The sequence below is a fragment of the Elephantulus edwardii genome, unplaced genomic scaffold (genome assembly GCF_000299155.1).
Source record: "Elephantulus edwardii isolate Elephantulus edwardi_28Jun2011 unplaced genomic scaffold, EleEdw1.0 scaffold00069, whole genome shotgun sequence".
NCBI lineage: Eukaryota > Metazoa > Chordata > Mammalia > Macroscelidea > Macroscelididae > Elephantulus > Elephantulus edwardii.
Window position 1 is genome coordinate 14712135 of NW_006399819.1, and position 14912 is coordinate 14727046.

General features: G+C 40.8%; 1 protein-coding gene across 1 annotated transcript in view; it reads right to left on the reverse strand.

The window, feature by feature from the left end:
* The window catches only part of ACADM (acyl-CoA dehydrogenase, C-4 to C-12 straight chain), a 43422-nt gene extending 33983 nt beyond the window's left edge, over positions 1-9439 (reverse strand). Inside the window, exons 1-2 of the mRNA XM_006888601.1 lie at positions 9398-9439; positions 4423-4510 (exon numbers count right to left, since the gene is read on the reverse strand). Coding sequence (XP_006888663.1) covers positions 4423-4510; positions 9398-9427 — 118 coding nt within the window. The 5' untranslated portion in view covers positions 9428-9439. The remainder of the gene's footprint in view (positions 1-4422; positions 4511-9397) is intronic.
* Between the last annotated feature and the right edge of the window lie 5473 nt (positions 9440-14912).

Consider the following 14912-nt stretch of genomic DNA (forward strand, 5'->3'; position numbering starts at 1 on the left):
CAGGAGGGGAAGGCCCTCTATGAGGTGGATTGATTCAGTGACTGGGATAATCGGGATGGGAGTGTCAGAGAGTACGATTGGCACAGGACAGAGCAGAGTTTAGGGCTGATGTACATAGGGTCGCTATGAGTCGCAAGCGACTCGACGGCACATAACAACAACATTCGACATCATCGGATAGTCTCTCTGCGTCTTCATCTCAACCTGGTGCCTCCTGGCGGAATTCTCCCGACATATCGGGGCTGGATCCCCGATAAATTAGTACGCTAAAATGTACTTGGTTTTGGCCATTTTGAATCAGATAAAAACATGATCTACTACGCCTAAAACAAGAGACTGAAGAGGAATGGTATGGTATTCATTTGTCAAAAAGCGCATTTCGAGATCTATCCTGAAATACAATGCTATCAGTGATAGGCACTATCCACATATATACGAGAAAGTCTTATTAATTCAACCATTATTCAAATACATAATTTTTATTACAATGGATGTGCAGAGCTGGAATTCGCCGGAGAATAAAAAGGGAAGAATTCCCTTGGCATTCTCAAGTTGAAACTACTAAAAAATAAATTCAGGCCTCAAGCTGCAATCCTGAACGATTACATAGACACAATCTTGAATGATGCAGGAAGCATTAAAAGAAGATAGAAGGAATACAGATTTATCATAGCAAAAAGAATTGATCAACACTGAACCACTTCACAAAGCAGCATATTATTAAGGTCTACCATATTTTTCCTGCTATTGAATATCATCAGCATGTGACAAACTGAAACCAGATTTACCACCCTTATATTTCTATCCTTTTTCTTCTTGAATATTTTCATCTATATTAAGTAATGTTATACAAGAAGCTAACAATCCTAAAAACATAAACCAAAATTATAAACTTCCGGATTTTTCAAAGGAGCTCTGGTCATGCCATATGTGAGGCTGCTAATTGAAAGGTCAGTAAGGTGAAGGAACAAAGATGAAGCAGTCTCTTCTTAAAAAGATTTATAGCCTTGGAATTCCAAAACAGGGTAAGTCAGAAGGGAATGAACACAGGGAACTTGTGTGTGTTTGGTTTACACAGTTTTGAAACTATTATTTATACCTGGCCATCTCATGCTTGGAAGAGTGGAGGGTCAGTAAAAGAAAGACCCTTCACAGGATGGAATTAACACAGTGATGGCAGCAATGGGCTCAAATGTACCAGAGATGATGAGGACTGGCAAAGGAGAGGGCTTAAATTTCTTTTTTAATAGGGTCGCTATGAGTTGTACTCAACTTGACGGCACCTAAAAACACCACCGCTACCAAGAAGTTCATCATCTCAGTTCCTGGTTTTTTTTTTTCCCACCTTCTGTTCTTCTCAGTTCCTGTTTTAACTATTTTCTGAAATCAGCTAAACTGAGAAAATAGTCTTTTGATTAGAAAAGTAAAGCATGAAGAACTTTAGATTGCCAAAAAATGGCAATGATAGAATTTTTCTGTTCCCTCACTTCCCCAATGTAGAGAGAAAGAACCAAAAAAGTCAAACCCATTCCCAGACTATTTAAACTCGTGGAGAGCTTCCATCAGGTTTTTCAAGTCCTGTAAATGTGAAAGCAGACACTCCTCTTTCTCCTTTAGCAGTTGGTGAATTTGAACCTTAAGAGTTAATTGCCCAATATTAACAACACATTATGCTGCCAGGGTTCCCTGTGTAATGGAAGAGTAAGGATAATCCCATTCCTTTTCTGACACACATCAGTCTCTGCTATTATAAGGTGATCCTATAAACAGAATTGAACCTTGTCCTATCCTCTGCCATCCTCATCGTCTCTAATATACTCGAGTTCTGTTACAGTCACTGTATCAATTCATCTTGTTGAGGGCCTTCCCCTCTTTCTCTGACTCTTCACCTTTTCCAGTATTATATGTCTTTTTCTAAAAACCTCTCAAAGTAGCTGAGACAAAATTTCACTATCCTTTTCTCAAAGAGGTACCCTAATTCTATCTAATGGCACTTTCAATACAGTAAGGCAAATAGGCTTTAGCATATTACCAGGCACTCAGCCTTATATGCCTATGCATTACTCTGCTGAAACTGAGGAGGACCTGAAGCACTTGCTGCAAAAGGTCAAGGACCACAGCCTTCAATATGGATTCAAACTCAATATCAAGAAAACAAAGATTCTCACTACTGGGCCGACTGGCAGCATCATGATGGATGGTGAAGAGATTGAGATTGTAAGCAGTTTTAGTTTGCTTGGCTCCACAGTCAACACTCTTAGCACCAGTAGCCAGGAAATTAAAAGACATATTGTGTTGGGAAAGTCTGCTGTTAGAGATCTCTCCAAAGTACTGAAGAATAATGATGTCAGTCTGGAGTCTAAGGTGCACAAAGCACAGGCCATGGTCTTTGCAATCACTTGCTATGCGTCTGGATAATCTCTAGGGATGATAGAATTGATGCCTTTGAGCTGTGGTGTTGGAGAAGAGTACTGAGTATACCATAGACTGCTAAGAGAATGAACAGGTTCATCCTAGAGAGGGTTAAACCAGGCTGCTACTGGGAGGCAAGGATTCTGAAGCTTTGTCTGACATACTTTGGACATGTTGCAAGGAGGGACAAGGCATTGGAGAGGGGCTTTATGCTTAGGAGGGTGGAGGGATAGTGCAGGAGAGGAAGATCCTCATGAGATGGACTGATTCAGTGACTGGGGTAATGGGGGTAGGTGTGTCGGAGACAATGAGATTGACTTAGGATAGAGCAGAGTATTTAGGGCTATTGTATATAGCGTCACTATGAGTCGAAGGCGACTCGATGGCACATAACAACAACCCTCTATTAGGTTTCTGAGGCTGTAAATCTTAACAGGCTAAGACTACTTCATCTGTTTCCCATAGAGTAGTTTACAGGTTTTTGGTTAGCAGCCCAATATTTAATTCACTATGTGATCGGGGCTTCTATTGTATGCCTGGAAAATGTTTAACAAGTATTTAATGAATTGTTTTCTAAATGAAAGATAGTCCATACAGATCTATGTATGTTTTTTAGGTTACATACTTAGGAAAAGGGAGCTCTGGTCACTTAGCGGTATGATGTTGCATACTCAAAGGTATACAGTTCAAATTTACTAGCTGTTATATGCAGGATAAAGATAGGCAATTTCTCATGATATTTACCGCCTCTAAAAACCTACTGGAAGGTCAGCTATTAGTCAGTTCTGACATGCTGGAACACAAAATCTCAGGAAAAAGGGAAACTCAAACTCACCCCTACAGAGTCTATTCTGACTCACAGCCACCTTCCATAGAGTCCTCCAAGAATGCAAATTACAACGGGAGAATTCTCATCTTTCTCCTGAGAAGTCACTCATCAAACAAACGACTAGTTGCTGGTGAGCTGGAAGCCACTCATAGCAGCTCTGGTGAGTTTTCAGAGACTATAGATGACAACAGAAGAAGACTGTGTGTCTTTCTCCCAAGTAGCCACTGGTGGATTAGAACTGTCAGAGAGGTGTGGCTTCTTGGTAAGCAGTACAGCACATTATAGTCTACCACCAGAGCTCTTAGGAAGAAGGCAAGGTATACATATATTTATATGTATTTGTAATATATACACATTGTTATCATAGATCAAATAAAGGTGCGTCTGATGCAGATCTTAGTCTTTCCAACTACCTGTTATCCATCCAAGAGCTGGACAATGAAATACGGATGACAGAAGAAGAATTGATGCCTTTGAGCTGTGGTGGCACGTAACAACAACAACAACGATCACCTACCACCAGACATCGCTGAACACTCTCTGTAGGCAGTGATGGATCTTATTCATTGACAGACATTATTAAATCAGCTTACTGAACACAGTTCAGATAAATATATATAAAGCCACATATGTATGTGTATATGTTGTTGTTATGTGCCGTCGAGTCGCTTGCGACTCACAGCAACCCCTGTGTACAACAGCTCTAAACTCTGCTCTGTCCTGTGCCAATCTCATTGTCTCCAACACTTATCCCAATTGCCCCACTCACCGAATCAATCCACCTCCCAGGGGGCCTTCCCCTCCAGCACCTGCCCTCCACCCTCCCAAGCATGATGTCCTTCTCCAAGGTCATGGCCTCCTTACAACATGGCCAAAGTATGTCAGAGGAAGTCTCAGAATCCTTGCCTCCAAGGAGGAGCCCGGTTTAATGCTCTCCAGGCTAAATCTGTTTGTTTTCTTAGCAGTCCATGGTACCCTCAGCACTCTTCTCCAAAACTAAAGCTCAAAAGACCACGGCCTGTACCAGATGCACCTTAGTCTCCAGAGACACACCATTGCTCTTCAGTACTTTAGAGAGCTCCCTCAACAACAGACTCTCTCATCACAATACGTCTTTTAAATGTATATACACAAATAAAATAAATATAAGCTTAAAATTTAAAACCAGAACAAAGACTTACCAAAACTAAATCCTAATCCTGGTTCATGTTGTGGAGCAGCTTTTGTATGTTGTGATCTCCAGTCAAAACGAGAAATACTTCTCAGAACCTGTAAAAAAATTTTTATTAGAATTTGGTAAATGATGAATTAAATAAGAGTATAAAACTGGACTACAGTGAATAAAAAAGCTTTCAAAGTCATCATTACTTAGAGATGCGTTCAACTGTAATTTGATTTATAAATTAAACAAGCCAACTAATAGTTATTAGAGAGGAACTATTTTTTTAAAAGTAAGAAGAATGAAATAAAAAAACTGTTTAAAAAGTGGTACCAGCCATAGGGTTTTCAGGAAAATAGGCAAGGACAAATGATTTAAAGCTATTATTAAATAAATCTCACTTATTAGTACTTAAGGAATTGATGACTGGGTTGGGGGTAACTTCAGGATCAAATTGTAGTGTAACTGGCATTAAATTCATCCATCAATTTTGATATCCTGTCACTCTTAACTTCTAGAGATGTCTCTGGAAATCTTGTCTATGGAGGATCCTATTTCTAATATACCTCACTCTCTCTAACAGGAAATTTAACATAAAACTATGTTCTATATTTTCAACTGTCATCTATAAAAATTCTTACAATGTTTTCATTCACGCATCAGCAAATTATGGTGACTAGCAGTTTTATATATAAAATGTTACTGGAACATCAAACCCCTCAAACTAAACCTGTTCTTTTTGAGTGCATTCCCCAACTCATGGTGACCACACATTAGTGAACCGAATTGTTCCACAGAGTTTTCTTGGGTGTAATCTTTACGGCAGAAGATTACCAGGGCCTTTTTTTCTGTAACACCACTGGCGTGGTTCAAATCACCAACTTTTAGGTTAGCAGTAGAGTGCAAACTGTTTGTCACCCAGGGGACCCACTGAAACGCAAGAACACCATCTTTGATACTTCCATAGTAGAGTTGAGTAGTTACTACAGAGATTATATGGTTCACAAAGCCAGAAAGTTTATACTATCTGGTCCTGTGCAAAAAAGAAAACGGTTTGCCAACTCTGTTCTACATGATTAACATATTAATCATTGTATTATGCTTAAGTGTCTTAAAATACTCATATATTTTTAAAAGGATAGATAATTGTTCATGTTTGTAATGTATTTCTATTTTTTTCAGTTTAAGTTATATTTGCATTTGTAGGTATTCTATATTTTTAATATACTATTTTTTGTAGTTTAACATTTCCTTTTGCTTATTCTTTTAAAAGTTGTCCTTTTAGTGCTTCTAATGTTTTCTTCTTTTTTTTTTTTTTGAAAGGAAGCTAAAGAAGCTTTATTAAGGCATCTCCTGTGTGGGATTCCTTGGTCTTCAGAGAGAGACAGGCAGAAGGAGACACTAGGGAAATACCCCACCCTGAAGTGGATTAGAGCAGGCTTTATAGTAAGAGTCTTTAAGGAGGGGAGGGACATTCCATTGTGTTTTAGCCAGGTGGGTGGTCTTCTAAGGAGGGAAGGGAGGGGCACTCCATGGTAGTTTAATAACATGGGTAAGGCTGTTCACTCCCTTTGTTGATGTGTTGATATTCTTTGAATCCTTCCTTCTCCCTTTGACTTTGGTCTCGGCCTGACATTCCAGCCTCTTTAGTGAGAAAAAAAGGGAGAAGTATTCTTTCCGGCTACTTCCTGCTAAAAAGAGGCGAAGATCCCGGGCTCAGAGGCTGGATTTGGATGGCCCAAGACCAGTAGCCAGAGGAGAATATGGATGTCACAGCGGCTGGTTCAAGTTGGTCATTTCTTTCATCGACCTTAACTGCTGTGGGGGCAGTTAGGATGACTGTGTAAAGTCTATCTTAGCGTGGTTGAAGAGGTTTGGGTGCACGTCATTTGATGATGACAGGGTTGGTGAGGATGGCATCTCATGGGGTGACTCTAGCTGTCTGGTTTAGACTTTCAGGTGAGGGTCTGGGTATGCAGTGGTCATGTGTTCCCGGAATAATTGCCTGCTACTTGAAGGGTTACCCTGGCCTCTGCAATAGTGAGAGGGGTCTTCGAACCTGGGCATTTTCAGTCTTTAGTGGTCAGGCCTCAGAGGTCAGCTGGGATGGGGACTGGGTTTGGTGGAGGGGCTGCCCTCCTACTGCTAAGCATGGAAGGGCAGTTGGCCTTTCAATGGGCCCGTGTCCCACAGATAAGGGTAAGGCCATGTAGGAGGGCGAGGGTTAGGGCAGCGGTTAGCCCACTGACCCTCTTTGCCACACCTGAAGCATGTACCAGGAGGTAGGTAACAGGCTCGTTGAATGAGGAGGTGTTTTCTGACCACTCACCACTGCTGCTACTGCTGCTGCTGTATTTCTATTTTTAAGAGAGTTTAATATGCAACACTTATAGTGACTGTTTTATTGAAGTTATCACATGAAAAACTCAAAGGTGCTTCTAGAAAAATATAAAACAGCCAACATTATACAATTTAAACTTTTAAGGACTGTGATGGAACAATTCTGATAAGCTAAATGACAAAAGAACAATATACTAAAATATCAATATTTGAATTTATTTTATAGAATTTGTAAAAAGAAACTGTCCATTTTACAGATGACATCTTAAAAAAAGAACCACTTCCCTTTCAGCTGGCCTAATGGGTAGGGAGCTGCATTGCCAAAAACAAAGGCAAGTAGTTCAAATCCACAGTTTCTCCTTGGCGATATTCTACTATCTACTAACTTTGAAAACCTGCTGAAAGGTCAGCTATGACAACGGCAAGGAAGTACAACAAAATTAGATTGTCAAATATAATATTTTAATTTATACAGTTATCCCACAGTAATCTATTATAATATTAATATTGAAAAACATACAAAGTATAATTTGATATTTTCTATCCAATTTTCATTACAGGCATATCTTGGAGATACTTTAATTCTGATTCCAGACCATTATTACCATTACACAAACATCCTAAAACAAGTAAATAAACTTTATGGTTTTCCGACTCATAAACTATTTTTAATCTTATTTTGCATATGAAAGATGTGAGACACACAAAGGTCAAGATCTTTGTGAGTCTACCTAAGATCACTGAACTCAAAATTCTCACATTTATCATCAGGGACTAGTGTCATCACCACCTTGCTATATGAGACAGTTGGTTCAGATAGCAAGTTTAAGGTGGCTGGGTGTTTGTTTTTTTTTTTTGGTTGGCCATTAGACTCTACAAAGAAGAAAGGAAAACCGAGCTCTGGTGACCTCCTGGCAAGAAGCTGCACTGCAATCCCAAAGGCTCGTGGTTCGAATCCACCAGATGCTCCTCTGGAGAAGGAGGGACAATCTCTTCCTGTACCAGTTGGATCCAATTCAACGGTACACACACAAACACACACACACACACACACACACACACACACACACACACACTAGAATTTTAAAAAACAAAAATAAAAAGTTTAAGAAAAATGTCTAGATTTAAAAAAAGGAAGAAAAAACAAAAATCCCAACTAAAATACTATCAAATAATTTCACTCTACTATAAATATGTATCTAAACACTACCGTACAAAAATCAGACTTCAAAAACAGGCGAAATTGTCTATTTGAAAAATTTTGAGTGGAAGATTACTTAGTGGTTTTCAAATAACTTATAAAGTTAGTTTACACAAATTGTACACAATTTTCACAATGCACAAACGTTTGCCACTTAATCAAAGAGAAGTGGCACTGTGGAAATAGCAGAAATAATAAGTGAATTTACGTCTACACTCCGTAACACTGTGACCTTGGGACAGGTTACAACTTCCGGTAGCTTTTAGTCACTATGACTTAAAATGAGGTACTATTTTGAATTTTCTGACCATTTTTTTAAGAGCATGTGAGTCTTTGTTTTAGGGATGTGCCAGAGAACAAATGAAGGGAAAAGAGTTTCTGAGATTAGGTTTTTCTCTTTCCTCAGAGGATTGAGAAATCTCTAAATTGTCCTTTTACCTGATTTCGGAGTTATAAATAGTTAAACACACAGCAATTCTCTCCCCCCCCCCCCCCCGCCTCCTTCAGAGCCCATTAACTTGCATAGAAATGAAAACGTGTGAGCCACAATCCATTATTCTGTATTCGAAAACTGCGATACTTTTGGTCAAAGACACAACTTGAACTTTAAATAATATTCAAATGGAAGTTTTGTAAATATACCAACGCATGCATCTAGGTGCTAGTTAGAATTTTTAATAATGCTAGAATATATTATTGTATAGATAAGTTGCAAGAAAAGGTCTGTGAATTTTTTTTTACGTATGCCACGCCACAGCCTCCGCCTCCGTATTACACAACCAGAAGAGTATTAAACATATTAAGTATCCTAAAGGTTGGCTGCTCCACTCCTCTCTACCCCGAGATGTTGTTGTTGTTATGTGCCACTGAGTTGAGGAGACTCACAACAAGCCTACAGGTCTCCATTCCACACTTCCTGTTGCATCTCAACTACAAAGTCATCTTCTTTACGATTTCCCTCCCGGCCTGGATGGGAGGGAAATCACTTAGTAGGTGACTCTATGAGAGGGTAGGGAAAGTTTTCTCAAAGAGATGCCATGTCAGTAGAACAGTCGAATCAGCATTGTGGTTCTGAGTCCCTTTTCAAATCTGAGACCAGTTCACGTTAAAAACAGGTAAGATTCTTAGTTTAAGGAAAATTCATAGGCCAAAGAAAGGACAAAAAAGATAAGAGAACGCCTATGTAGGGATCGGCTGCCCGAAGGACACATGAAAAGTGAAAACCTGGGATGTATCTTGTCCATGCTGAGAGAAGCAGGTGGGTGAAAGCAAAGAGGAGCGTCTGGGATTCCGCAAGGTGGTCGGCGATGGTGAACGGAGGGACGGGGGGCTCAGAGACAACAGACTCTTCTCTCGCCACCTCTCCCAGCCCCTCTATTCTCTGCCCAATGCCCACCGCCTCAAACATCACAACATCCATTCCCCTGCACTACCGCAACCCTGGTTTCCTTCTCACCCCGCAGCTTCGCCGAATCATCGCTGCCATGTTGATACCGCTCTGGCCCCAGTCGAACTGCAGAGCTCGGTGGCCAGGCGGGCGAGAAAGACAGCCAGCTGGTCCCGCCCTCTGGGGGGAGGCCTTGGGCGGTGCGCGAGATCGGCCTCCCCACTAGGAGGCTGCGGATGCGGGAAAGTCGAAGAGTTACGGTCGAACGGGGGACGATGGCGCAGCCTTTCCAAATGTTTCTACGGTGAGGTTGGCTATCAGGGCGATTTCAGAGAGAATATCTAGAGGCTCTCGGAAATCTGACTGGTCCTGAGAGCCACGACCTGAAATCCTTCGCTTCCGACTATTCTTTGGTGTTTCAAAAGATGCGCCCCACCCCTCCTCCGGGCAGAGCTGAGCCCGACCGCCCAGGTGGAGAGGCGGGGGGCTGGCTGGGACCCACCGGGGCATGGGCACAGAGGGCGGAGCATGGCGCGGGCCGCATTCCGGGTGAGAGGGCGCCTGAGCTCGGGCTCCATCAGTTGGCTGAGCTGGACGGTGGAGGAATAATTGGCCTTTCTCCTGTTAACCTGTCATTCCCAAATGTTTTAAAAATTCGAAGTAGGCTGAGTTGTTAAACAAAGGATTTATAATCAAACTTCAGTACTTTCTGTGCTCCGCAAAATTGAATTTAAACTCGACTCGAAGTTAGACTTGGCCTTTCAAGGGTCATTTATTAGTGTCCTCAAGAGTGACTGGGGCATAATCCATAGAGAGTTACAGTTCCACCCCGAAGGCGGAGAGGTGAATTCTGTTTCCATTTTGCCAGTGGCCCCAGGAAGAAAAAGGGCCAATCTCCTGGCATTTACAGTCTCTGAAAACTCGCTGGAGGATCCGCTGTGAGTTGGTTTCCACTCGATGCCGAGGAGAGCCTGTGTGAATGTGGAAAGTGCCTTAGGAGTGCGAGAGGAGTCATAGTTGACCCTTCTGGCCGATTTACAGCAGCAGTTAATGTACAGGAGGAGATTGCCCATCCTACTCCCACGGAGCAGCTGCCGCATTTAAAACCCCATGACTTCAAGATTGCAGCAAAGCTTCTTACTACTAGGTTACCAGAACACCCTTCAGGATGACCCTATCGAAATCTCTGGGCAGAAATAGGTACCTGCCTGCAAAATTATACTTAAAAATTATATTCTTGTTTAAATTAGACCTTGTATCCTAAGAATATATACTTGTACATATATAGTTCATATAACTATATATATTGTTGTTTGCCTTCCAGTCAAAATGGACCCATAGCTGACCCTTTCTTCAGCGGATTTTCAGAGGCAGCTGAGAGCACAGGAGTAGATTGCCCAGCCTTCTGCAGAGCATCTGGTGGATTCAAACTACATGCCTTAATGATTAAATGCAGCTTCTTAACCATTAGGCTACCAGAGTTTGCTCAGCTCCACAATCAACACTCTTGGCATCAGCAATAAGGAAATCAAAAGACAAATTGTGCTGGGACAATCTGCTGTCAGGGACCTCTCCAGAGTACTAAGAAGCAACAATGTCGGTCTAGAGACTAAGATTCGCCTGATTCAGGCTATGATTTTCCCAATTTGCTATACATCAGAGATCTGGACAGTGACTAAAGATGACAGAAAAGAATTGATGCCTTGAGTTGTGGTGCTGGAGAAGAGTCTTGAACATGGATTGCCAAGAAAACAAATAAGTCTGTCTTGAAAAGGGTGAAACCGAGTTTCTCCTTGGAGACTAGGATTTTGAAGCTCTGTTTCACACACTGTGGGCACAAGGACAGGAGGAACTGGTTTTTGGCGAAGGACATCATGTATGGGAGGGTGAGGGACATCGTAGGAGAGGAAGACCCTGGATGAGATGGACTGATACAGTAACTAGGGCAGTGGAGGTAGGTGTGTCGGAGTCAATGAGACTGGCTTAGGACAGGGTCGAATTCTATGAATCGCAGACAACTCTACAGCACATAATTACAATAAGAACATCCCAAGATGACTGCTATGACATAAAGTTGGAAAGCTGGTGGATGGCCCAGGTTTTTATGCCTCTTTGTGAAAACTTCTTAGCCTAGATACCAAGCAGGATGCTCTTTTGTGTAATCAAGTGCAAGCCAACCTGCCAACTCTCTAGCAGGTATTCAGAGGCAATGGGCCAATCACACTGGAGATGTCCATCTTTTTCCCTCAGAGCAGTTGGTGGATTTGAATCACGTATTGGCAGCATAGCTCTTAACCACTAGATCACCAGAGCTCTTTTTCAATCTTACATTCTCTTGGTAATCTTGGGCTTACTAGATGTAACCATAAAAGCCTGGAGCTGCTTGCCTTTGCTTTCTGACTTTATTTGAAAGAGACATTTATTACCTAAAGTACTTGGGGATTTTGTAGAATTTATCACAATGTAAGATCATCTTGTGTAAATATTTGCCAGCTTCTGACTAGTACAGGCTTCATGAGGCAGAGATCGTAATCTATTTGTTTTCTAAGTATCCATCACATTAATAGGCAGTCAGTGAATGTTAAATGGACGAAAGAATGAATGAATATAGTGCTTCTGTCAGTAAGGGTCTATTTAAGGTAACTAACACAACATCCTATATAAGTCAGAAAGAGATCTAATCTAAGGGACTTTTAGCAGTAGTGTTTTCGTTATGTGCTGTCAAATCACCTGTAACTTATAGCTCTGAACCCTGCCCTGTGCTGAGCCTGTCTTACTGACTCTGGCACACCTACCCCCATTACCTTAGTTAGTGTATGGAAGAAAGAATAAGACTGTTGCCAACTCATTGGGAAACTCCTTATTCCTTTAGCACTAGAGCCTATGAACTCACACTTGATGCTGAGCCGTTGCCACTGCTGCTTTTAGAATCACACCATCGACGATGAATAAAAACAGAGGTACTAGTACTCTCTATAGCTGCTGAAACCACAAGTGCCCACAACCTTCTATAGCTGTTCTCTGTATCTCTGAGTGCCGCTCTAACAAAAATACAAGTAGGCGGCTTTAATAAACATTTTTTTTCTCTTGGAAAGTACATAGGGCTTTTTTTTTCTTCTGTTCTTTAGTAATCTTCATGTGGCTTAACATCTGACTTCTCCAACTCTTGTTTTTCTGCTGCTTGCCTAATCTGTCCTCTTATATCTCAAGATACTGACTTAGGGCTCACTCTACACTAATGTCGACGCAGACTATATGAAAAGCTGTGTTGTCGCTATATGAAGAAGAATGTGGTGTCAGAACTGCAGGAAGATTTATCAACAACCTGATGGGTTTCAATGGCTGAATTTTCTTAAAGATCACCAAGCCTTTCTTCCGTGGGACCTTTGAATGGACTACAACCTTCAACTTTATGATTGGTTTCCAAGAAACTTAACTTCAGCACCCACGTTAAGCAAGTTAGCAAAGAAAATTAAGATTATTGACCCTTTATCATGGAAGTCTGTGTCTGCAACAGAGTAAAGAACAAGAATGGAAAAAATACCAAGAACTGAGAAGCCAGAATGCTGGGAGGATTGTCGTTATGTGCTGTCAAGTCAATTATAACTCACAGGGGACCCTATACAAAATAGCGCTGAACCCTGCTCTATCCTGAGCCACTCTCATTGTCTCTGACACACCTATCCCCATTATCCCAGTTATTGTGTCAATTCATCTCATCCACGGCCTTTCCTGCGCTGTCTCTCAACCTTTCAAAGCATGATATCCTTCTCCCAAGACTGGTCCCTTCTGGATACATGCCCAAAGTATGTGAGGCAGAGCTTTAAAATCCTTGCTTCCAAAATAAAATAAAATACAATAAAAATAAAAATCCTTGCTTCCAAGGAAGCTTGGTTTCACCCTCTCCAGGTCATACCTGTTAGTTCCCTTGGCAGTCTATGGTACATTTAATACTCTTCTCCAGAACCACAAAGGAATGAAAAGAAAACCCAAGAACTGAGAAGCCTGAATACTGGAAGGATTAGCCATATGGATACTGAAGTTGTAAAATAATATGACAACAGTTGGAGGAAAAGTGAACTTGAGTTAAGTGCGAAAATTTGAATTGTTACGTACCATTAAGCTGAAACTGACTGATAGCTGACCCTCAGGTGTATTTTCTGACAGTAAATCACACAAGAGGAGAATTTACGTAGCATCCTATATGTATATATGCACATATAGATGTATCTTTATATATAATGTCTAAGCTACTTCCGAAAACCCTCTGGAGGGTCAGCTATGGATCATTTCTGACTCTACTACACAACACAACACAACACAACACAACACATATACAGATATACATTTACCTTCAGATAAATATTGAAAGAATGATTATAGCATTAGCATTGTAATTATAAATTTAATGCTTGATGTAAAATTATTAACACTGACCTTTTTGGCACTTAATTCTGCTTTTCCATTACTTTTCCCCATAGTACTATTTCTCTGCTTTCTCTAGCAGTGGTAAAAAGTAAGGAACAGTACCTAATGTTACTATGAAAAATTGTTTCATAGAGAAGGAATTTATATCTTTGGCAAGCTTCTGAGTATTACTTAATGCTGTGTCAGGCTTGGCAACGAAACCCAAGTTTCTCCTTTAGTGACACAACTCTTTCTAGAGCAAAGGTCATAGTTAAAGGTTATTGATCTCACTTTAAGCAGTTTCTATGGAGACAATCCAGACTTGTCCTGTGTCAGGACTGTGCTTGAAAGACCCCAAATTAGGGCTTTACCCAGACCGGGCGTGACCCCAAGCAACTCATACCAGATCCATTTGCTGCAATCACAAGAGGCTTTTATTGACGAAGCTTTGGGACAACTTGTATCTCACACAGGAGACAGGGAAGTCGACCCCGAGCCCCAAAAAGCAAGGGAATTTATACTAGGTCTAGGGGTTCTTTGGCGTGGAATTAGCTCATTGGCTCTTTGGAAAAGGAGAAGTTCAATTTTAGGTCAGTTACCTGCTGCTGACCTTAGTTAAAATATGGTTTTTGCCAGTAATTGGTTTTTTTTCCCAGTTTGTGGTCAGCTAGTTCCTGGAACACAAACATTCACACAAGATCAAAGGTATAGGTTCTTACAATACAGATCAAAGGTATAGGTTCTTACAGTACTTGGGTTTGGGGACATTGTTTTTTTTAAAAAAAATTTTCCTTTCATTCTCCACTTCTTTTAGTACAAGGTTCTAATCATAGAACTAAGAATCTCTGGAGGCATTATCATTGCAGTCAGGCTCTCTCATATTTTGATATTGTTGTCTTAGAACTATTAATTGAACACTACTGATGCGATCTTTAACAAAGGTAACAAGCTTATTTATAATACAAGGCCCAACTAGCAACAACATAAACAAGAATATTAAAGGACCTATAATAAGGGTAGATACAAGAGTAGTTAACCATGGGGATTTACAAAATAAGCTCTCGAACCATGTTTGCTGAGATTCTCGGTCTCGCTTTCTTTTGTCCAACTTTTCCCTTAGCTTTTGCATGGAGTCTTCTATTACTCCTGAGTGGTCAATATAAAAGCAACATTCTAG